The sequence below is a fragment of the Cetorhinus maximus genome, chromosome 32 (genome assembly GCF_964194155.1).
Source record: "Cetorhinus maximus chromosome 32, sCetMax3.hap1.1, whole genome shotgun sequence".
Classification (NCBI taxonomy): domain Eukaryota; kingdom Metazoa; phylum Chordata; class Chondrichthyes; order Lamniformes; family Cetorhinidae; genus Cetorhinus; species Cetorhinus maximus.
Genome location: NC_135910.1, coordinates 2023461 through 2046458, shown reverse-complemented (window position 1 = coordinate 2046458; position 22998 = coordinate 2023461). Strand labels below are relative to the sequence as shown.

Below are 22998 nucleotides of genomic sequence, written 5' to 3'. Positions count from 1 at the left end.
GTCTAATAACACATTAATCGGCTTCTGAGCCTGTTACACTGCCTACTTCATTGACCTTCCGTCATGATGGGAAATCAGGAAACCCACTCATTGTTGTCCTTTGATAAACTTACCTGTTTCTAGCCATCAGGCTAATATCAACTTAGCATGTCCTTGTTGTCAAATAGCCAGCCGTTACTCATTACTGAGATTCACATCTGAATGACTGCTTGAATGAGCACCAGAGTAGCCTAGAAGGAAGTCAAGACATCAAGCAAGACAGGAAAGGAGAAAATTGGCAAAGAAAAATGAAACTCACTTTCACTTTAAAATTAGCACAACAGATACCACTTAATTCTCATACAGAGATAGCTTTTCAAGACAATCATTTCTTTATGTAATAGAAAAAAACAGCAATCCAGCACTCTTGTGACCACAGACCATGGGTTTTGGGGGGTGGGGGCGGGACACAAGTAGCACAACTATTCTTGCAGGGCTCAAATCAAAATTCCAAGAGTTTCTGGGGTAAGCAAGCACACTGCACTTCATAATTTAATCGTGTCAGGTCATCACTGCGATTACATTAAAGGAAACTTGTAACAGAGTAATGGTACAAATAAAATATAATTTAATCTTTTCCTTTAAAAGAAAAATTACAAAGTTTTTCCATGAGCAAACAGTAACAGATGCAGGGATTAGAAAGCAGAGTTTGGTTGTTCTCCTTGAAGCTGAACATCTTCCTCAAAGAGCATCACCATCTTCATTTGGTGACTGTTGAAGTGCATAAATTATAGCGCCATTGTCTTCACAAACAACCGTGACAGTACTGGAGGGATTAATCACCTGAGCATTATTCTGTGAGTAGGTCTGAAAATTGCAACAACAAAGAATTAGCTAAACATACCACACCCTACTTTGACTATTCTGATCATGCAGACATCTGTCAAATTTTAATCTGTACAGTTATGCTTTTAAAGTTTATTCTCTTTCCAGATCTAAAGGGTAAATTTTGTGAATTCCTCCCCCAACACCATTCAAGCCTCAGGTGCAGCCTGCGCATGTTAAAAAATTACGACACAGGGATCCACAAAATTCACCCTGTGAATTACACTGGTATGGTATACAACTAATACATTCCATTCCTCAATATTAGCATAGTTCCACAGGCTAACAATGAGAACACTTGTCTTTGAAAATGATAATAGGTTTATGCACCAACAACTCATACCACAGACTAATGTAACGCAAGCTCACAATCTCAGCCAGGGAGAGGCAAGAAATTAAAAGAAGACACTTCTGAGTTGAGTAGGATAATTAAAAGTGACAATATCACCATTTCTTGATGGCAACGCAGCATTACGATAGCAGCCCTAGTTTAACAGCCTTCTCATCAATTGGTATCATGGGACATCACAAGGGGACATAACATCACTGGAAAAAAAATTTGAAGCTTCAATTTTAATCCCTGATATAGAGGTTCACAATTTCCCTGCCAGCCACAGCAGTAACTGTGAGTTGCAGGAACAGCCCGAAACAGTTCCATTTCAACACTGCAGTTATTACTTTAAATCAAAGGACAACTCTGAAGCTATCCCAGCCTGGAAAAGTTGCAGGCAGGGGATGCAAATTTTCTAGTAGTGCAGTTTCCTCAGGTCTGAGTGCTCCAAACAGATTTGTAAAGCAGTTATCATCACAATTTTGTGTGTGTGTAATGGAACACAAGTCAGAGTTCCCAGCATGGTAGGACAGCCTACTCACGAGTCTGGATTCTTATGGAAACTAGTAACAACAGCTTATATTTATATTGCTTCTTTAACGTCATGAAACATCTCAAGGTGCTTCCCAGAAGCGTTATAAAACAAAGTATGCCACTGAGCCACAAAAGGAGATATTAGGTCAGATGATCAAAAGTTTGGTCAAAGAGGTAGGTTGTAAAGGAAAGTGGGGCAGAGAGGCAGAGAGGTATAGGGAGGGAGTTCCAGAGCTTGGGACCCAGGCAGCTGAAGGCACAGCCACCAATGGTGGAGCAATTATAAGTAGGACTGCACAAGAGGCCAGAACTAAAGTAACACAGATATATCAGAGGGTTATGGAGCTGGAGGAGATTACAGAGATAGACAAGGGCAAGGCCATCGAGGGATTTGAAAAGAAGGACGAGAATTTTAAAGTCAAGATGTTACTTGTGACTAGGAGCCAATGTAAGTTAGCAAGCACAGGTGTTAAAGGGGAACAGGACCTGCTGCGAGTTAAGCAGAGTTTTGGATGTCCTTGAGATTACAAAGGGTAGAATGTGGGAGACCGACCAGGAATGCGTTGGAATTGTCAAGTCTAGGGGTAACAAAGTCATGAATGAGGTTTTCAGCAGCAGATGAGCTGAGACAGAGGGAAGTCGGGTGATGTTACAGTGATGGAAAGGTGGTCTTAGTGATGGACAAGTGAGATTGGAAGCTCATCTGGGGATCAAATGTGCAAACAGACTGGATTAATCTCAGACTGTTATTACCATGGAGATGGATGGAGTCAGTAGCTGGGGAATGGAGTTTGGAACAATGGCTCCAAATAATGGCTTCACACTTCCCAACACAGATAGTTTCTCAAGGATGAGGTTTGGTGCCATTTGTCATGCCCAGTACCTGCACATCATATTATGAACTTTCAGACAATACTTTTAAAAATTGGACACAAACAAGCTTTTAAGATGGCTGCTGCAAATCATCTGACTTTTGGCATTTGTGCTACAGGCGGTAGCAAGTCTGTCAAATACCTAATAAAATATGGGCATCTGCAGCCATCTGGGGAATAAGGATGGGCCAACACACAAGACTATGGAGTTACCAGGCTGCCTCTCTACATGTCCCATACTGGACAAAAGGAAAGATTGAAACTCAATTTGAGGTATTTGGAAGCGAATGGCCAATATCGACCTCCCATTGTATCACGATGGCTTTCTCCATCCAAACTAGGCTGGGTGGACCTCAGAGTTGCTAACCCAGAACACAGGATGTGGAATCAACATGAACACACCTTATTTGGGAAAGGCTTTGAACTTTTGAAAAGCCACATGGAGACAGCCGTGTCTGTTTAAAAGGTTTGATGTGGAAGCAGTTCCACCAAAGGCATCAGTTCAGCCAGTCTGTGAACCAGACTCGGAAACAAGCTGCAAGACATCAGGCAGCCAGAATAAGCAACTTGTTCGAGTTTAACGTTCACTTGAGACCAAACCTCCCAGCTATCTGACTACAAGCAACCTCACAATCTGCTGTGAACTCCTCACTTTACAAGACCCTCACTTCAACTTTAAATCATCAAATCCATTCACACGATCATAGGCCATGTGGAAGGCCGGAGATCGTAAATCAGAAACTGAGATAACAGTTACCTGTAAAAGCATAAAAGTAAAAATCTGTATCCAATCTTTGTGTGTGTGGTTGCATGAGTGAGACAGAGTATGTATGACACTGTGTTTAATTTGGGATAATTGTGTGAGAATAAATAGCCTTTCTTAAAAAAAAACTCTCAAAAGCTTGCTGCTGAATTATTTAACTGGAATACGCACTCCGAGGGTACCACACCACTTTCCATATAAAATATACTGATCATGGATAAGAAGAGAACACACATCTGTTCATGACTCACTGCTGTTTACAATGTACATAAATTACTTGGAAATGTGGTCAGACAACTGGTAGCAACGGTAAGTAGAGAACAGACTGATGAAATGCAGACAGATTTCAATAGATTGAGGAATTAGGCTGACGAGTGGTCAACATCATTTACTGTGGAAAATGTAAATTCATGAGATTGAGAATGGATGCAATAAAAGCCAAATAGTATTTATCTCACAGGACACAACAACACAGGAAGAAGTGTCGAGGATACGTTGAAGACCTCAGCATATTGTGCAGTAGAGATAATAAATATCCTGGAATAGTGATTCTAAATGCAAAAGGCAATATTAATTAATCTTATTGAAATATTTGAGATCCTAAAAGATATTCAACATAATAAACCTCAATTAACAGTGATTGTACAAGAGACATAGGTTCAATTGAAAAGGGCAGGTTTGTAGATATTAAGCAAGAACAAGATCGGGATCAGCTGCAAGGTCATGACAGGCTGCTAACATTCAAGATCTACACAAAAACTACACATTCATGACAGGCTGCTAACATTCAAGATCTACACAAAAATTGAGCACAATTTGGTGAGGCGCCAAAAAGGCACAGGCCACTGATTTCCGGAAAAAACAATGGAGGAAATTATAACTCAGTTATGGTCTAAAAATGTACCAAAACATTAATATTTGAAGGGATATTACAGTCAATGCAGCTGAATTCTGTGTACAACAAACCACTGCACCTGAAGCAAGATTTGAACTCACCTCCAACACCTCATCTTTGAATAAGTGAGAGAGATTGTGACAACCTAGATCCAATACTATGCATGGGTTGAAACCTAATCTCTGACATCCTTATATGGTGGTTCAGGGTGCCCCCAGCCCCAACCTATATTCAGAAAAATACATTGAATACATCATTTTAAAAAGAAAAATGCATCTCTTCTACTCAAGATATAATGAAATTACAAATTCTAAACTGTAAAAATTAGACCGATCCCAGTCCATTTAAGAGATAGTAACAGGGCTGAGACCTCATATTTTTATATATAAAATATTAAAAACTGGACAAAGACTTTTTTTTTTAAATGGCTGAAGCTATGTCTGTCTGGGACCCTCAGACAATACCAGCTATCTGGCACTCTCACAGAGACTTACTCCTCATTATCTCTGAAGAGACACTAACGACCCCTGTAGGCTGCAGGGACCAAATTCAAAGAGAATTATAAAAAAGCCAGGTCTGGCCAACCAGAGCTGATTCATCTACAAGGACGACGGACCTTAATGGTTGGAACATTGACAATCTCAGAAACCCAGACAAAGGGATATATACATATATACCCTTTGTTAAAGCCAAAGTAGAGAGGTGGGAGTCATGTAATATGACCCCTCCCCCCACCAGCTGGAGGAACCTGTAATGCCACCACCAAACACATCTTCCCTTCACCCCCCCCGACGGCATTCCGTAGGGATCGTTCCCTCTGGGACACCCTGGTCCACTCCTCCATCACCCCCTACTCCTCAACCCCCACTTATGGCACCTCCCCATGCCCACGCAGAAGATGCAACACCTGCCCCTTCACTTCCTCTCTCCTCACCGTCCAAGGGCCCAAACACTCCTTTCAAGTGAAGCAGCATTTCACTTGCATTTCCCCTAACTTAGTCTACTGCATTCGTTGCTCCCAATGCAGTCTCCTCTACATTGGAGAGACCAAACGCAAACTGGGCGACCGTTTTGCGGAACACCTGCGGTCTGTCCGCAAGAAAGACCCAAACCTCCCTGTCGCTTGCCATTTTAACACTCCACCCTGTTCTCTTGCCCACATGTCTGTCCTTGGCTTGCTGCATTGTTCCAGTGAAGCTCAACGCAAACTGGAGGAACAGCACCTCATCTTCCGACTAGGCACTTTACAGCCTTCCGGGCTGAATATTGAATTCAACAACTTTAGATCTTAAACTCCCTCCCCCGATCCCCACCCCGTTTCTCCCCCCCACCCCCCCGCCTTTTTTTTCAATAATTTATATAGATTCTTCTTTCCCCACCTATTTCCATTATTTTTAAATCTAAAACTAAAACCTCGTTAGTCTTTCCACCCCACCCCCACTAGAGCTGTACTTTGAATATCCTGTCTTCCATTCTTAATTAGCACTTTTCTTAGACAAATATCACCAACTTCAACACCTCTTTGACCCTTTTGTCTGTGACATCTTTTGATTATCTGCTCATCTCCACAATCACCACATCCTCAATGTCTCTCTCCCCCGCTCCCCCACCCTCCCCCCCCCCGCCCCCCCCCCACCCCACACCTACCTTAAACCAGTTTATATATCTCCCTTCTTCTAACTATGCTTCAGTTCTGCCGAAGGGCCAAGAAGGCTCGAAACGTTAACTGATTTCTTCTCCGCCGATGCTGCCAGACCTGCTGAGTTTTTCCAGGTAATTCTGTTTTTGTTTTGGATTTCCAGCATCCGCAGTAGCTTTTAGCTTTTTGTTTTTAACCTGTAATATTGCCTTGTGGAGCTGCAAAGCTCGGTCTGCCATCTTTCCAGCTACCAAGTAGCAGCACAGAAAAGGGGCTCTGTCCAAGTTTGAATGCCTAGCCCCATCTACAATGTTTCTACTGGAACTTCTGAACTCCTGTACCATCACCTACAAGACTGATTCATCTCCGCGTGCCTATCTCATTGTGCAAGTCAACTCTACTGGAAAAATGAATTATCCAGCATCAGTTTTTAAGCCAATTCAAACTCAGTTTCAAGCCTGCTTACCACTGTGAAGGAATACACCATTGGACTTTGATTCTGGACACACGTGGAACAATAATTCTTTTCTCTGTGGTCTTTGCCCTGTAAATCTTTCTTTCTCTATACCCCTCTTTTATTGACTGAGTGAAAAGGAGGCAATGTTGCAATCCTCCTCCAGTGTTTGAGTGTGTGCAAGTAAACTAACCATCTGATTTCGTCCTATCACGAGTGGGGTTATTAATAGAAATTGGATCACACCGAAACCAAGGGGCTGGGGAGATATGCAACTGCTTAGAAAGAGGGAAATCAAAATACCTTTCTGTTTACGGACGGGTGGTGAGAGGAGAAATCAGGGCTGTTTAAATTAAACCCCCTTCCTGTGCATAACAGAAATTGGGAGTTCAAATCCTGGAACACCCATTTGAATCTGACCAGAGTCCAAGTAGACACGAGTGAAATCTGAAATAATAGACCAGAGTGGAAAGTAAGAAGAAAACCTGATGGCTAGAACAAATTTTAAAACACAGTAACAGCGCAGCAAATTCCTTTTCCCTAGCACTAAGAAAATGGCAACTTTTGATGCCCAAATGTGGGCCAAACAAGGAAATTTGAATAGTGAAACTTTGGTGCCCCTTAGCCTCGAGTAACTGAAAGCTGTAGCTAGGGAGGTCCAGTTAAAATTGCCCAGTAAAGTGAAGAGAAGTGAAATGACCCAGTTGCTGGGAGAACATTTGGATCTCACGTCACTGGGAGAGCAGTTAGAGATGGAGCTCGACCATGACTCCAAATCCCCTCCCCTAGCCCAATTTCAGCTTGAAAAGCTCAGAATACAGATAGAATTTAAGGAGAGGAACAAGAGGCTCAGGAGAAGGAACAAGCAAGAGAAAGAGAATTCCTGCTCCAAAAATTGGAAATGAAGCTTGCAACTCAAAGGGATAGAGACACCAGGCAGCGAGGGAAAATCTCTCTATACCCAGTAGCACCCGCTATCTCTCTAACACTCTGACACCCTCAAGTATGCTAAATTCATGCCCAAATTTGAAGATGCAGAATCATTTTTTTTGCCACTTTTGAGAAAGTAGCAGGAAAGCTAAAATGGCCTGGGCGATCTGGACATTTTTAATTCAAGGGCAGCTGTCGGGGAGAGCCCAAGAGGTTTACTCCATGCTGCCTCCCGACGTGTCCATGAATTATGAGCAGACCAAGGCTGCCATCCTAACTGCCTATGAGTTAGTCCCACAGACATATCGCCAGCAATTCTGGAACATGCGTAAGAAGCCAATCCAAACCTTCATCGAGTTCGAATGGCTGAAGCAAATCGCGTTCAATTGATGGGTAAGATCCTTAAGAGTCCTACACACCTATAAGGGGTTGCGTGAGCTAGTATTGCTGGAGAAATTCAAAAATTGCTCACCCTCCAACCTGCGGATATACTTAGAGGAGCAGAGAATCCTCACAGCCAGGGATGCAGCAGTCACAATAGACAGCTATGATCTCACCCATAGATCTGGAAACTCAGGCAGACCAAACCATTCCCATGAGCACTGGGAAGAGAAGCAGGGTGATTTAGATAGGAAATACCCAACCCAGGAAAGAAAATACCAAGGAGAGTGCGAGAAGCCCTCCTGCAGCCCAAAAGGACAACACCCGAAGACCAGTGTGTTCTCATTGCAATAAATTAGGCCATTCCAGACCTGAGTGCTGGAGAATGTGAAGGAAGCCTGTTGACTCAATAGGGCTCCCTATGAATAGACCACACTCAACCAAATTGGACCCCATACTCACCTTAATGCAGAATCACAAAGTGACCTGACAGGGCTGCCCCCTGCAATTAAAATGATCCATAACAACCCACCAGGCTACAGCACTGTCACCCCACCCAATATGGATGTGGGAAAGCCTCCTTCCAGAAGGCAATCTTTCTTTCTTGGCCCAGAAAGGATGGCCCAAATTCAGGAGTGGGCTGCCCACCTGTTGCCGTGCCAACCCAAAGCACCTAGCAACAGGAGCTGGATCGCCCCAGTTGTGCTAGTGCCCAAGACAGACACTGAACAGGAATCCCCTAAAGAGGCCAAAGACTCTTTTAAATAACCCAATCTCCTGACAACCAGCTTAACCACAGTCCCTGGGTTTGAACAGCTGAACCCACAGGTTATCAAAGTGGACAGGCAGGTGCTAAGCTGGACAAGAGAAGCTCAGTCTCATGATCAAAAGACCTGGCGCACACACAGTGAGATGCCCAGCATTTCCCTGCAGATATTCCACAGCAGCTTGACCATCACTCGACCCCCGAATGCTAATCACCCTGTAAAACCCCCAGACCCTTTGGAGGACACAGTTAGGAGTTGAACAGACTGAGTTCTGAAACCAATGGCTTTGCTTATGCACGATCCCCAACAGAGGGAATTCAGAACTCTAGCCCCGAATAGACTTCGATTTTGAACCTCCCCAAGTCACTTAAACATTCTATATCCCAGGACTGGACGATGTCCTTGCTGATGCACTAACCCAGGTTTCAACCTCAAAAAAGAAAATGCAGCAGGGAACTGCCATTGCCCCTGCTAACTGTGTGTCTAATGTGCCAGTGTGAATGAGAGAATGCATGTATACTTCTTTACTTCCAAATCTTCCTTCATAAGACCGTATCTAAAAAATAGAACTCATTTTTTTCCTCCAAGGTCACGAGAACTGTGTTGGGGCTTAGACCTCACACTATATATTTATATATATATCCTCATAGCTAATTTCTAAAATTTTAAAAACTGGACAAAGACCTTCTTTTAAAATGGCTGATGCGATGTCTGTCTGGGGCCCTCGAACAATACCACTTATTTGGCAGCATCGCAGAAACTTGCGCCTCATTATCTCTGAAGATAAACTAACCCTCTGAGTTCATCCTATCACGAGTTTGCTGTGGGGTTATTAACAGAAATTGGATCATACCGAAACTGGAGGGCTGGCGAAATATGCCACTGTTTATAAAAGGGGAAATCAAAATCAGGTGGTGAGAAGAGAAATCAGGGCTGTTTGAATTAAGCCTTCCCTCCTGTCCGTAACATGGACTATCTTTGATGGCTGCGGTTAGTACTATCACCTTTTTTACACTAGAATTGCTTTTATAATGGCACAACTTCCAATGCAAATCCCAGCATCCACAACAAGGTAGATACTGAGAGGGTGTTTCTGCTCATGGGGGAATCTAGAACCATTATCAAATTAAGGCGTCTTCTATTTAAGACATTGTTGAGGAGGGAATTTTCTCTCAGAAGGTCATTAGTCTTTGGAATTCTCTACCCTAGAGGGCAATGGAGGCTGGGTCATATTCAAGGTTGAGTTAGACAAATGTTTGATCTATCAGGGAGACAAAGGTTATGGGGAGCCAGCAGGAAAGTGGAGTTAAGGCCACAATCAAGATCAGCTATGCTCTTACTGAATGGTGGAGTAGGCTTGAGGGACAAATGGCCTACTCCTGCTCCAATTTCCTACGTTCTTATGATGGCTTCCAGTATTTAACTACAAAATCTGAAGAATCATGGTGTGGAGTGAAGAAAGTGGCCCAATCTACCTTCTCTGAGTCTGCAACTGGGATAAGGGAATCAGATTTAAAGAAAGAGAACCAGCCTAAGGCATTTAAATTAATGCAACACCAATAGCAAAGCAACTTCAGCCTCAAAAGATGCTCCAGTGCCCCAAGGTGATTGTCAGGTCCTTTTTTTTTTGCTCTATTCCTCTAACCAAATAAAAACAAATTACATGTATATATCATCAGTCATCAACCTGAATTATTAATTATTTCTCTTTCCACAGATACTGCCTGACCTACTCAGTGTTGCCACCATTTTCTCTGTTTATTTGAGATTTTATATAGCACCTTTAACATAGGAAACATCTTCAAGGCACTTCACAGGAGCATTGCCAAACAAAACATGACACCAAGCCATGTAAGGAGATAATAGGACACATGGCCAAAAGCTTCGTCAAAGAGCTTGGCTTTAAGCAGCGTCTTAGAGAGATCAGAGTAGAAATTTAAGGAGAGGATTCCAGAACTTAGTGCCTGAAAAGCTGAAGGTATGGCCACCAATGGTGGGACAATGGAAATTGTGGATGTGCTAGAGGCCAGAATTATAGGAATGCAGAGATCTTTGAGGGTTTTGGGGCTGGAGGAGGTTACCAAGAAAGGGAGGAGCGAGGCTGTGGGGGGGCTTAGGACTCATGAATTTTAAATTTGAGACATTGCTGTGATGGCAGCCAACGTAAGTCAGTGGGTACAGGAGTGATGGGCAAATGGGACCTGGTGCAAGTTCGGATACAAGCGGCAAAGATTTGAGTGAGCGGGTGTTTGCGTAGGGTGGAAGGTGGGAGGCTGGCCAAGGTAGCCAGTCTCTTGTACGTTATCGCAAATACTGATTTATTCAAGTTCTTGCTTACTTTTACCAACCTTGGCAGTTTCTGCACTGCAGGCATCCACCTAGGTTTCTCAAAAAATAAATCCTAGATTGAACTCCTTTACCTACCATCTCCATTATTTTCAGCTTCTCCTCGGAAAGAACATTTTCGCTTTTCAGTTGGTCCACAAGATTTTCCATGGCTTTCAGCCGGGCCGAGTTCCTCCTCTCACGTTGCTGTATAACTTTCACCTTTTTTTGCAGTTTGGTAATGATCCCTTCAAGTTGTTCGGTGGTAAGGTCACTTTTGTAGTATGAATGTTCACCTTGTACTTCCGGTAGATCGGGTAGCGCGGGCATAACTGTTTCGACAGCTGCAATAAGTGGCCCAGGGGGCTTAACTGCATGGCTTTGCATGATTGGTAGAGTTGACATAATTGGTACAAGGAGGGCAGAGGGCAACGACAATAGCGTTTCAAAGCCAGACACTCTTTTCAAAGGTTCAGATGCTGCAGTCAGTAATATGGGTGATGTCTGAGAAGACACATTGGTAAGTGATAATGTTTGATAAGTTGATACGACAGTTAAAGCAGTTATATCCTCAAAAATGGACGTCTCTGGAGAAGGGACTGGCGTTGGAGGCTCTGGCTGGAAAGATGTCAGGTTTTCAATATCTTGCGCTGCCGGTAGCACAATTTCTATAAATGTTAATGTTGGTTCTGGTTCCTCGCAAATATGTGCTGGCACAAGTTGTAAAGTTTCAACTGATGGCAAAATTGCAGAAGTTTCTACAGTTTCAACAGATGCCAATGCTGGTGTGAGTGGAACAGTTTCAATAGCTGCAACATTTTCAAAAGGCAACACTGATGGCTCCGTTAATACAGATTCAGGGGATTTGCCTTTGTCCATCTGTAGCAACCCAAAGGAATTCACTGCCGCATTCGGTAAAGATTCAGCAGATGGTATAATTGCTTCAGACATCGATTCAACACAGGCACTGACAGAAGACATAGCTACCTTATCCAGTCCAGTCACTGAAGCTGATGGAGTTGTCTGCGATGACAGAGGTGGTTCTGTTGACATGACTAACACTGCAAATGAATTTGGTTCACTCAATGGAGGTGACAGAACTGGAACAGTTTGCATTTGCGGCGTCATTTCTCCTTCGTTGCTTTGAGTTTCGAATCTCTTTTTTTGCCGTTTATTCCCATTTGATCGAGCAAGAACTCTCCTTTTCTACAGAAAGATTTTTTTTTTAAGTTAAAAATTTCAACAATTCATTTATGGGCGATACAATTGATATAGAAACATTTTTAATAGGTATATACCTACAGTAAACATGCACAGGACTCTTTCTAAGCTGACATAATTAGCTGATTATCCATTGTTGGTCTGATAAAGAAACTGTTCAAAATAATCAAATTCGTTGGGAATTACATATTTAAAAGTTCCCTAATTTAGATCTATACATCACAAAAGCTGCTCTTATTGCCTACTCAATTTGGTCACCCCTGATAGAACAAACACCTACATGGGCAAGAAGGTCCAGGTTTGATTGTTGACCTGCCCCGAGTTAGCTAACCTCAACCAGGGCAACAACTGCGTTGCTAATTTTGGTCTCAACTCTTTGGGCTAGGGAGTAGAGTGGACGAGTAGACCAGCTAGAGTTTCTGCTTCTGGCTGAGATACTCGATCCCCTTTTCTCTTCTCAACCACATGGCACCCTGCACTACAGGGTCTTTTCCAGAAGGCATTTGATAACGTGCCACATCGAAGGTTATTGCGAAAAATAAAAGCTCATTGATAGAAGATTGGCTGGCTAACAGGAAACACAGAGTAAGCATAAATGGGTGTTTTTCTGGTTGGCAAGATGTAACAAGTGGTGTGTCACAGGGATCAGTGCAGGGGCCTCAACTTTTTATCATTTATATAAACAACTTGGATGAAGAGATCGAAGGTATGGTTGCTTAATTTGCTGATGACATAAAGATAGGTAGGGTAGTAAGATGTGAAGAGGACACAGGAAGCTTTAAAGGGATATTGATAGTTTCAGTGAGTGACAAAGACCTGGCAAATGAATTATAATGTGGGCAAGTGTGAAATTGTTCATTTTGGCAGGAAAAATAAAAAAGCACATTGTCGAAACGGTGAGAGCTCCGAGATGCAGAGGGATCGAGGGGTCCTTGTGCATGAGTCGCAAAAGGCTAGTATGCAGGTACAGCAAGTATTTAGGAAAGCTAATAAGAATGTTATCATTTATTGCAAGAGGAATTGAGTACAAGATTAGGGAGGTTATGTGTCAGTTGTACAGGGCATTAGTGAGACCATTTATAGACTATTGTGTAGCTTGTGGAGCAGGTTCGAAGGGCGGACTGGCCTACTCCTGCTCCTGATTCATATGTTCATATGTCTTGGTCTCCTTATTTAAAGAAGGATGTAAATGCATTGGAAGCAGTTCAGAGAAGGTTTACTAAACTAATAACTGGATTGGGCGAGTTGCCTTATGAGGAAAGGTTGGACAGGTTAGGCTTGTAACCACTGGGGTTTAGAAGAGTAAGAGGCGACTTGATTGAAACATTTAAGATACTGAGGGGTCTTGACAGGGTGGATATGGAGAGGGTGCTTCCTCTTGCGGGAGAATCTAGCACTAAGGGTCACTGTTTAAAAAAACAATCTCCTATTTAGGACAGAGATGAGGAGAAATCTTTTCTCTAAGGGCTGAGTGTCTTTGGAACTCTCTTCCTCAAAAGCAGTGGAAGCAGAGTCTTTGAATATTTTTAAGGCAAAGGTAGATAGATTCTTGATAAGCAAGGAGGGTGGAAGGTCATTGAGGGTAGGCGGGAATATGGAGTTGAGGTTGCAATCAGATCAGCCATGATCTTATTGAATGGCAGAGCAGGCTCGAAGGGCTGAGTGGCCGACTCCTGCTTCTAATTCATATGTTCGTATGTCTTGGTTCTTTAGTTTGACTTATCAATTAGAAAATTAATTTAGGCAGTGTTTCTGGAAAGTCCTTGTGTGTGCATATCTGCGAGATTGGAACCAGGCCCAATTGCAATGCCCTTTACAGTGTAATAATCTCTAATATTCACCATCATGGCTCACACATGAAGAATGGTGAATTTCTACTGACTTTTATGTCCCAAAGCATGTCACAGTCAATGAGTTACTTTAAAGTGAAGTCGCTGTTATGTGGACAGCCAGTCTGCACAGAAGTGTCCCACTAATACCAATGAGATGAAGCTGAATGACAAGCTGATTGGTTTTTTTGGGGGGGTGTTTGTTGAAGGGTAAGTGATAGTCAGGGTACCAAGGGAACCTCCCTGTTATTCTTCAAATCGTTCACTGCCCAAAGATGGTACTTCCTACAATGCAGCATTTCCTTGATAGTTCAGTAAATTGTCAGCCTAGATTATGTGCCCAAGTCCTACACTGGAGCTTCCAACTCAAGAGGTAAAAGTACTACAACTGAACCAAGCTGCCAGTAACTTTAATCTGGTGAATGACAGTGTCTTCAAGAGAAGGAGCAATAATTTGGAAATTTAAAAGACTTTTTAAAACTATAGCTTCGAACATGAGTACCAAGAGATTTGCAGCAAACAAATGGAGGGAGGTACAGATCAGCCATCACCTTGCTGAATGGTGGAACAGGCTTCGGGGTTTAAATGTCTCAATTACTCCTGCTCCTATGCTCTCAAAGACTGGTTAGCAAATCTAGCAGGCTTTCTTCCAGCTGAGGCTATTTACAGCTGTTGAGGCCTGTGCACTGGGAGCCAGCAGCACTGACATGCCATGAAATCCAATCTCTCTAGAGATACAACTATCCACACAAAAAGGCTCCCTCCAATAGCACAACTTTCAGTGTCAGACAGTAACTTCCTGTAGAGGTCCTCACTAAATGCCTTCTGAACATTCAGACATATTGATCCTCCTCTACCACAAGTTCAATGAGTATCGTTGTTCTGTGACCTAAACTTTCCCATTGATCTCAACTGTTTGCAGAGATTGCTCTTTATTGTTTAGTCATTGCAACTACAGCTCAAACACTCTTTCACTACTGCCCTATCCATTTTGTTTTGTGGACATGATCAGAGACAAAAGCTTGATGTTAACTTTAAACTCAAGTTTATAACATGCAAACATAGTTGTCTGATCATTTTCACAACTATATGGCAAATCAGACTAGTGAATGGAAACTATTCAGCACCGAATACAGTCAGACTTAATTGTTCTTGCATCTCTGCCAGTCAATTGATAGAACAGTTTGGGAATAATCATTGACTAGAGGTTGTGTAAATTACCACCGTGTCAATCCTGTGTTTAGTACCAAGGAATACATCAAGAAAAATGGTTTTCCCTAAATAACACAACCAAATGGAGCATTTATCTTAGGGGTTTGATCAGATATCACAGATTGAGGGTAGGTCAGATTAATCCTAAAAATAACACTGTAACAGTAATAAAAGCTAAACATTTGCTTTGAGATAGTTATCAAGTTAGACTGACTTAAAACGAAACTGCCACTCTCTGATTACCACGCTTTACAAAACATCCAGCAACAACCAAAGACACATTGTTGATGCAAGTGTCAGCAGTGATTCAGTTGGTTGTACTCTTGCCTCTGAGTCAGAAGGTTGTGAGTTCAAATCCTGCTATAGGACCTGAGTGAAGCAAGCTAAAGTGACACAGTTCAGGACTGGAAGAGTCTTTTTTCCTCAAAGAAAAGGGGAATTATCAATATTCATCCCTCAATCAACATCACTAAAACAGATAATCTGGTCATTATCACCTTGCTGTTTGTGGGAACTTGCTGTGTGCAAATTGGCTACTGTGTTCTTCACATTGCAGCACTGACTACAGTGCAAAGATATTTCATTGGTTGTAAAGTGCTTTGGGGGATCCTGTGGTCGTGAGAGGCGCCATAGAAATGCAAGTCTTTCTTTTTCACTCATTGTCAGTTCCTTTCCCCATCACCTGTAGAATAAAGTCTCCCTCCTTTCAGCAGACAGCTGACAGCAAATGCACAAAGTGGCTGTTCAATAACCTAGGCAATGTAGGAGTTCAGAACAGCAGAGTGGAAGAAAGCAGAACAGTTAGACTTGCAGAAGCGAAGTACTAGGAGTACTAGATATCTGAAATAGAGAGATAAAATGCTGGAAAAAACTATGCAAACCGGGCAGCATCTGTGGAGAAAAATTGAGTTAATGTTTCAGCTCACTTCCCATTCATCAGAACCTGTCTGAAGAAACTGTCTTGCTCACTGTATCTAGTATTTTCTGTTTTAACTTTTTCTACAAGAATATACATTCTGTTTGTATTGAGTGACTGCTACAAGCCAAATGATCCAATCTCAATTTATTCAACTTCATAGAATTCTACTACACTGTACAAACATGAAACACACTTTTTCTTTCTCGCTCTCTCTGTAGAGTCCTCATTGCCCAAGGATTCATGTCATGATATCACTATGGGACAAGGCGAGGAGGCAGGCTTAAAGCTGGTCTAAAGACCTCAGCTGGTAGAGGGATTGAACTCGCAGTTGGCGTTATTCTATACATCACACTCCAGCCATCTACTCAACTGAGCTAAATGACCCTTAATCTTTACATACTTCTAAGCTTTAATTTACAGAGACACACAACACAAACATGCACCATCAAACCCATAAGCCACAGTTTCAGTCTGCTTCCATATACACCGGAGCACAAGTGAACTCCCAATTAATGCCTACAGCCTGAATACAACTGAACACTCCATTAATATACAATGAACAAAACAAACATGTAATACTGTGCAAGTCAATTGCTTCATCAAGCGAGGGAAATACTTTTTCAAAAGTGAATACTATTTTCTGGAAGAGGGGGCCTTGGCCTATTGGAGACATTCCCACCGAGCCTGAAGGCTACAGATTTAACCTCCATTTCAGACAGCCCCAGGTGAACACAGGCCAGGGCTTCAGTCTCTGAATACTAGACTGACATTCAGCTGAGCACTCAGGTCTGATGGGACTGGATTAGTCACTTCTCCTTGTGGGTCGGCTAATGACCTGTCCATTTAAAAGCAACGTCTTTATGGAAGCAACACAGAGCACAATCCGTTGGATGGAAAAAAAGGTGGAAGAAATGGGTTGTCGCCTGCATCTCTGGACACAAAAGGGAAGAAAATGCTCATTCCTCATGGCTGATAATGTAAATTAAACCAGAATGTGCAATTAAAGCAAGGAATTAAGCCAAATCTTTATGTGCAGCAGCCCATAAAGCAACTTTTAAGGAAAATAAAGACTTGCATTTCTATAGCACCTTTCACATCTCAGGACTTGACAAATCACTTTACTGCCAATGAAGTACTTTTTGAAGTGTAGTCACTGTTGTAACGTAGGGAACATGGTGCCTGATTTGCACAGCAATGCTATAATGACCAGCAATCTATCTTTTTTTAATTATGTTGCTGAGCCAGAAATATTGGCCAGGACACCAGGATAACTCCCCTGCTCATCTTCAAGATAATATCATACTAGCTTTTACATCCACCTAAAAGGACAGTCAGAGCCTCTGTTTAACATCTCATCTGTAGACAGCACCTCTGACAGTGCAGCACTCCCTCAGCACTACACTGGAGTGTCAGCTTTGATTGTGTGCTCAAGTGTCTGGACTGAGATTTGATCTCACAACCTCTGACTGCGAGATGAGTATGTTACCCACTGAGTCACATCTGACAGGGAGAAACAAAATCGAGATGTGGGAGACATTCAGCCCATCCACCTCAATCTGAACCACCTTCCCACATCACATTCAACCATCTTGAACGATTCCCTTTTTTTTGTCTCCCTTGCCCTAACTCAGAAAATCACTTGAGGTCCTAATCACTGCTTGCTTCACCATTCCTACCATCAAGCCCAAACTACTGGTGGCATTTATCGTTTATACTTATGTTTTCTTATAGTGTACTACAATGGTGGTTTAAATTGAAATTCAATTTCATAAAATACCACATACAAAGTTCCCTCTCCTGTGCTTCCTTTCGAGGTTGAAGAGTCTCCAAGTTTTTCTAATCTTTCCTGACAACTCGGTCGCCAGTAGGGATTCAGGTTACTCTGCATCACATCCAGGCCTTTGGACATTTCCCTGTGCCTCAGGGAGCAGAACTGAATGTAATACTAGGTTGAAGCCTTTCCAGTCAATACAAAGCTTCAGCATGACAACCCAGACTTGTATTCTACCGACTTGGGGTAGTAAGCTAGCTCACAGAGCTTTCCTATAAGTTTTGCATGGACCTTAAAAAGAGATGAAAATCACCCCTCCCTCAGCTAAAAGGGTCCAACATGAAAGGAGCTAGGTTAAACTCAACCTACGTGTACAGAACACAGTATGCATGTAACTCAAACAGCAATTCATTAATTTATTCCATCCCATTTTTTATGGCTCCACATGTCACCTTACTTCAGAACTCTGGGATATGTTCCATATAAAGGTAAGTCATGAATAATCGGAGAAGCCAAAAGGATGGCTAGTTTAGGAAATATGAAAAGCACCCAAGGGCAATTAGGGTTGGACACCAAATGCTGGCCTAGCCAGAAATGCCCACAACCCGTGAACAAATAAAGAAAATCCTGATGCACCATGAGGCAGTCTCCTGACATTAGGTTAATTAACTTGTTAGGTCAAAGCAGAGCGAGAATGTAGTATCCAACATTTTCCCTAACTTTGGTGTCCTGGATGCTTCATTGTTAGCAAAAAGTATTTGATTGCCCAGTGCAGAAATCCTTTAATGAAAAGGCTAAAGTCATCCCTTCACCGCCCTTAATCGAAACAGACAAATACCCAAATTTAGAGCTCTTCCAGTTTAATATATAAATTCCTCAGAACTATTTAGGTTGTTCACTTCATTTAGTGGTTGTGCTCCAAATCTATTTTTTTAATTCATTCACAGGACAGGGATATCGCTGGCATAGCAATGATTCACTGCTCATCCCCTAAACCGAGACATGTCAGGTTGGATAAAGGTCAACCACATTGGTGTGGGCCCGGAGTCACATACAGACTAGACTCTGGGTAAAGATGTCCTTTCTGAAGGAACATTGGTGAACCAGTTGGGTTTTTAAGGCAATCCAACAGCTTCATGGTCACTTTTGTCAGTGGCAGATTTTTTTTTTATTTCCAGAATTTTAAAACAAAGCAGATTTCAGATTCTGAAATTTCCACTGTGGGATTTTAACACAAATTATCTGGATTATTAGACCAGGCCTCTTGGGCCTGGACCACTCAGCTACTCTGGCCAGAGTACACTAAGATTTTGCTTCATTCCCATCTCTTCAAGACACTGCAGCTTTATTTCCTGGTGTAGTCCTCATGAAGCAATATCAGGACGGTATCTAGCACTATTCCAGAGATTGGGAAAAAACACACACGGAGGAATATCCAAACCTATTGAGAGCAAACGTACCGTAGGCTGCTCCGGAAAAGAAAAAATTGTAGGTACAGCATCTGCCTTCAAATATCGTGTCCCCCACCTCCATTCAAAGCTGTCAGGAGTAAAATGCTCACTGCAGATGTACTGGTACTGAGATGGAACCCATTTCTCCCTTTTCATATTGGAAAGCCATTGTGCGAGTCTTTCCTTGTCATTCGATGGAAACCTCAATCAAAACAAAAAATTGCTTTGGTGAGACTCAAAAAAACATGGGGGCTTCTCCTGATAACAGTTCGTCTATAGTGCTAATCTTTAAAATCATTTTCTCAACAGTTTGACGACTCGCACCCTCCAGAGCACTCATTACACATTCATTTTTAGCCAGGAAATTAAGATTTCTTCACAATTCAACACTAATCTACCCTCAGCTAAGAAAAGGCACCAGCTCAACCATAATGAGTACCGAGATACAGGGAAAGCTACAACTTAATGGAAAGCTATAACTTAAAAGAAGATGTGATGGTTTTTGTAGAGTGAATGAATAAAAGGACTCTCTCTTTTGGTTGCAGAGTCAGTGGCAAAAGAATCAATTTTCAAATCAAATTTCAGTTCAGAGAAGGTTCACTTGATTGATTCCTGTGATGAAGGGGTTATCTTAAGAGGAAAGTAACTGGGAGTAATTTGGGAGACACAGCAAAAATTCATCCCTAGGAAGAAGAAACATACTAAAGGGAGGACGAGGCAACCATGGCTGACAAGGGAAGTCAGGGACAGCATAAAAGCTAAAGAGAAAGCATACAATGCGGCGAAGAGCAGTGGGAAACCAGGGGATTGGGAAGCCTACAAAGACCAACAGAGGACAACTAAAAAAGAAATAAGGAGGGAGAAGATTAAATATGAGGATGAACTAGCAGTAATACAAAAGAAAATTGCAAGAGTTTTTTAGATATATAAAGGGTAAGAGAGAGGCAAAAGTGGACATTGGACCACAGGAAAATGATGCTGGAGAAGTAGTAGTGGGGATCAAAGAAATGGCGGAGGAACTGAATAGCTACTTTGCGTCAGTCTTCACAGTGGAAGACACGAGTGACATCCCCAAAGTTCAAGAGAGTCGGGGGGCAGAGGTGAGTATGGTGGCCATTACCAAGGAGAAGGTGCTAGGAAAACTGAAAGGTCTGAAGGTGGCTAAATCACCTGGACCAGATGGATTACACCTGAGAGTTCTGAAGGAGATAGCTGAAGAGATAGTGGAGGCGTTAGGGGTGATCTTTCAGGAATCACTCGGGTCAGGGAGGGTCCCAGAGGACTGGAAAATCGCTAATGTAACCCCCCTGTTTAAGAAGGGAGTGAGGAAAAAGACGGGAAATTACAGGCCGATTAGCCTGACCTCGGTCGTTGGTTAGATTTTAGAGTCCATTGTTAAGGATGAGATTTCAGAATACTTGGAAGTGCATGGTAAAATAGAGCAAAGTCAGCATGTTTTCATCAAGGGGAGGTTATGCCTGACAAATCTGTTAGAATTCGTTGAGGAGGTAACGAGTAGGTTAGACAAAGGAGAGCCAATGGATGTTATCTACTTGGACTTCCAGAAGGCCTTTGACAAGGTGCCGCACAGGAGGCTGCTCAGTAAGATGAGAGCCCATGGTGTTAGAGGCAAGGGACTAGCACGGATAGAAGATTGGCTGTCTGGCAGGAGGCAGAGAGTGGGGATAAGGAGGTCCTTCTCAGGATGGCGGCCGGTGACTAGTGGAGTTCCGCAGGGGTCAGTGTTGGGACCACAACTTTTCACTTTATACGTTAATGATCTAGATGAAGGAACTGAGGGCATCCTGGCTAAGTTTGCAGATGATACAAAGATAGATGGAGGGACATGTAGTATTGAGGAGGCGGGGAGGCTGCAGAAGGATTTGGACAGGTTAGGAGAATGGGCAAAGAAGTGGCAGATGGAATACAACGTGGGGAAGTGTGAGGTCATGCGCTTTGGTAGGAAGAATAGAGGCATAGACTATTTTCTAAATGGGGAGAGAATTCAGAAATTTGGAGTGCAAAGGGACTTGGGAGTCCTAGTCCAGGATTCTCTTAAGGTTAACTTGCAGGTTGACGTGGTAGTTAGGAAGGCAAATGCAATGTTGGCATTTATTTTGAGAGGACTAGAATATAAAAGCAGGGATGTGCTGCTGAGGATTTATAAGGCTCTGGTCAGACCACAGTTAGAATATTGTGAGCAATTTTGGGCCTCGTATCTCAGGAAGGATGTGCTGGCCCTGGGGAGGGCCCAGAGGAGGTTCACGAGAATGATCCCAGGAATGAAAGGCTTAACATATGAGGAATGTTTGAGGACTCTGGGTCTATACTCGATGGAGTTTAGAAGGATGAGGGGGGATCTGATTGAAACTTACAGAATACTGAAAGGCCTGGATAGAGTGGACGTGGGGAAGATGTTTCCATTAGTAGGAGAGACTAGGACCCGAGGGCACAGCCTCAGAGTAAAGGGAAGACCTTTTAGAACAGAGATGAGGAGAAACTTCTTTAGCCAGAGAGTGCTGAATCTATGGAATTCATTGCCACAGAAGGCTGTGGAGGCCAGGTCATTGAGTGTATTTAAGACCGAGATAGATAGGTTCTTGATTGGTAAGGGGATCAAAGTTTACGGGGAGAAGGCGGGAGAATGGGGTTGAGAAACTTATCAGCCATGATTGAATGGCGGAGCAGACTCGATGAGCCGAATGGCCTAATTTCTGCTCCTATGTCTTATGGAAAGGTTGGATCCGTTAGTGTTTAGAAGAATGAGAGGTGATGTTGTTAAGTATACAAGATCCTGAGGTTAATTGACAGGCTGGATGCCGAGAGGATACTTCCCCTTGTGTGAGAGACTAGAACTGGGGGGGGCACTGTTTAAAAACAGGGCGTCTCTCATTTAAGACAGAGAGGAGGAGAATTTTTTTTTCTCTCTCTCAGAAGGGGGTCATTGCTTTGTGGGATTCTCTTTCCCAGAAAGCAGTGGAGGCTGGGTCACCGAACATTTTTAAGGCTGAGTTATTGAGGTTCTTGACTGACAAGGGAGTCAAAGGGCATAGGGTAAACAGGAAAGTGGAGTGGAGGCTGAAGTACAGGTTGCCATTGCCCTGATGTTAGAAAAAAGTGAACTTGCTTTCTATAGCACATTTTCACACTTGAAGAGGTCTGAGAGCACAATGAAGTGTGGTCACTGTTGGAGGAAACACAGCAGCAAACTGGGGGCACAGCAAGATCCCACAAGCAGCAATATGATGTCTGGGGAGCTCTTGATGAAAAGGTCACCGACCTGGAGTGAAACATTAACTCTATTTCTCCCTCCACACGCGCTGCCAGACCTGCCGAGCATTTCTCTCTCTTATTTTTGAAAGTGTGCGGTATCTGGGGGGGGGGGGGTGGGCTAGGCTGGAAGGGGAAGGCTGAATGGCCTCCTCCCTCAGTCCGGTGGGAACGAGGCCGCCACTCACTTGTAGAAGCTGATCCTCCGGTTGTCGGCCGCCAGCTGGCCCGCATGCCGAGAGCAATCGGTGACCGTGCAGTTCTTGGGCATGGCGGCGGCGGCGGCGGCGGCGGGCGGGCAGGCGGGCGGGCGGGCGGGCGGCCTCCCTCCCCGATTCAAATCAACCGAAACTTCCACAGTCCCTGTTTAGGGTGGGGGGAGGGGAACCCCGGCTAGTGCGCGTGCGCGCCCACTCGGCACGTGACTCCCAAGACCAACCGCCGCTGGGTTCATGCGTCCCCGCCAGCATCAAACATGGAGGCTCCCCCTCCTCCCAGCTGAGCAGACGTTCGCCATCTTTAGTACTGGCGTTTCTTCCCAATTGCTGATCTCATAAAGAAACCTCAATT

At 43.2% G+C, this 22998-nt stretch overlaps 1 protein-coding gene across 3 annotated transcripts; it reads right to left on the bottom strand.

Moving 5' to 3' along the window:
- Positions 1–584: 584 nt before the first annotated feature.
- On the bottom strand, positions 585–22705 carry LOC144671315 (THAP domain-containing protein 5-like). Of its 3 annotated transcripts, XM_078533137.1 has the most exons (5): positions 22617–22705; positions 19168–19360; positions 10855–11961; positions 4361–4484; positions 585–846 (listed from the first exon to the last, which is right to left on the bottom strand). In XM_078533137.1, exons 1-4 carry the CDS (start codon positions 22697–22699, stop codon positions 4371–4373), a joined length of 1497 nt encoding a protein of 498 aa, XP_078389263.1. In that variant the 5' UTR covers positions 22700–22705; the 3' UTR covers positions 585–846; positions 4361–4370. The 3 variants fall into 3 exon arrangements, with proteins under 3 accessions (XP_078389263.1, XP_078389261.1, XP_078389264.1); XM_078533135.1 differs by lacking the exon at positions 4361–4484; XM_078533138.1 differs by lacking the exons at positions 4361–4484; positions 19168–19360; positions 22617–22705 and adding an exon at positions 22439–22515.
- Between the last annotated feature and the right edge of the window lie 293 nt (positions 22706–22998).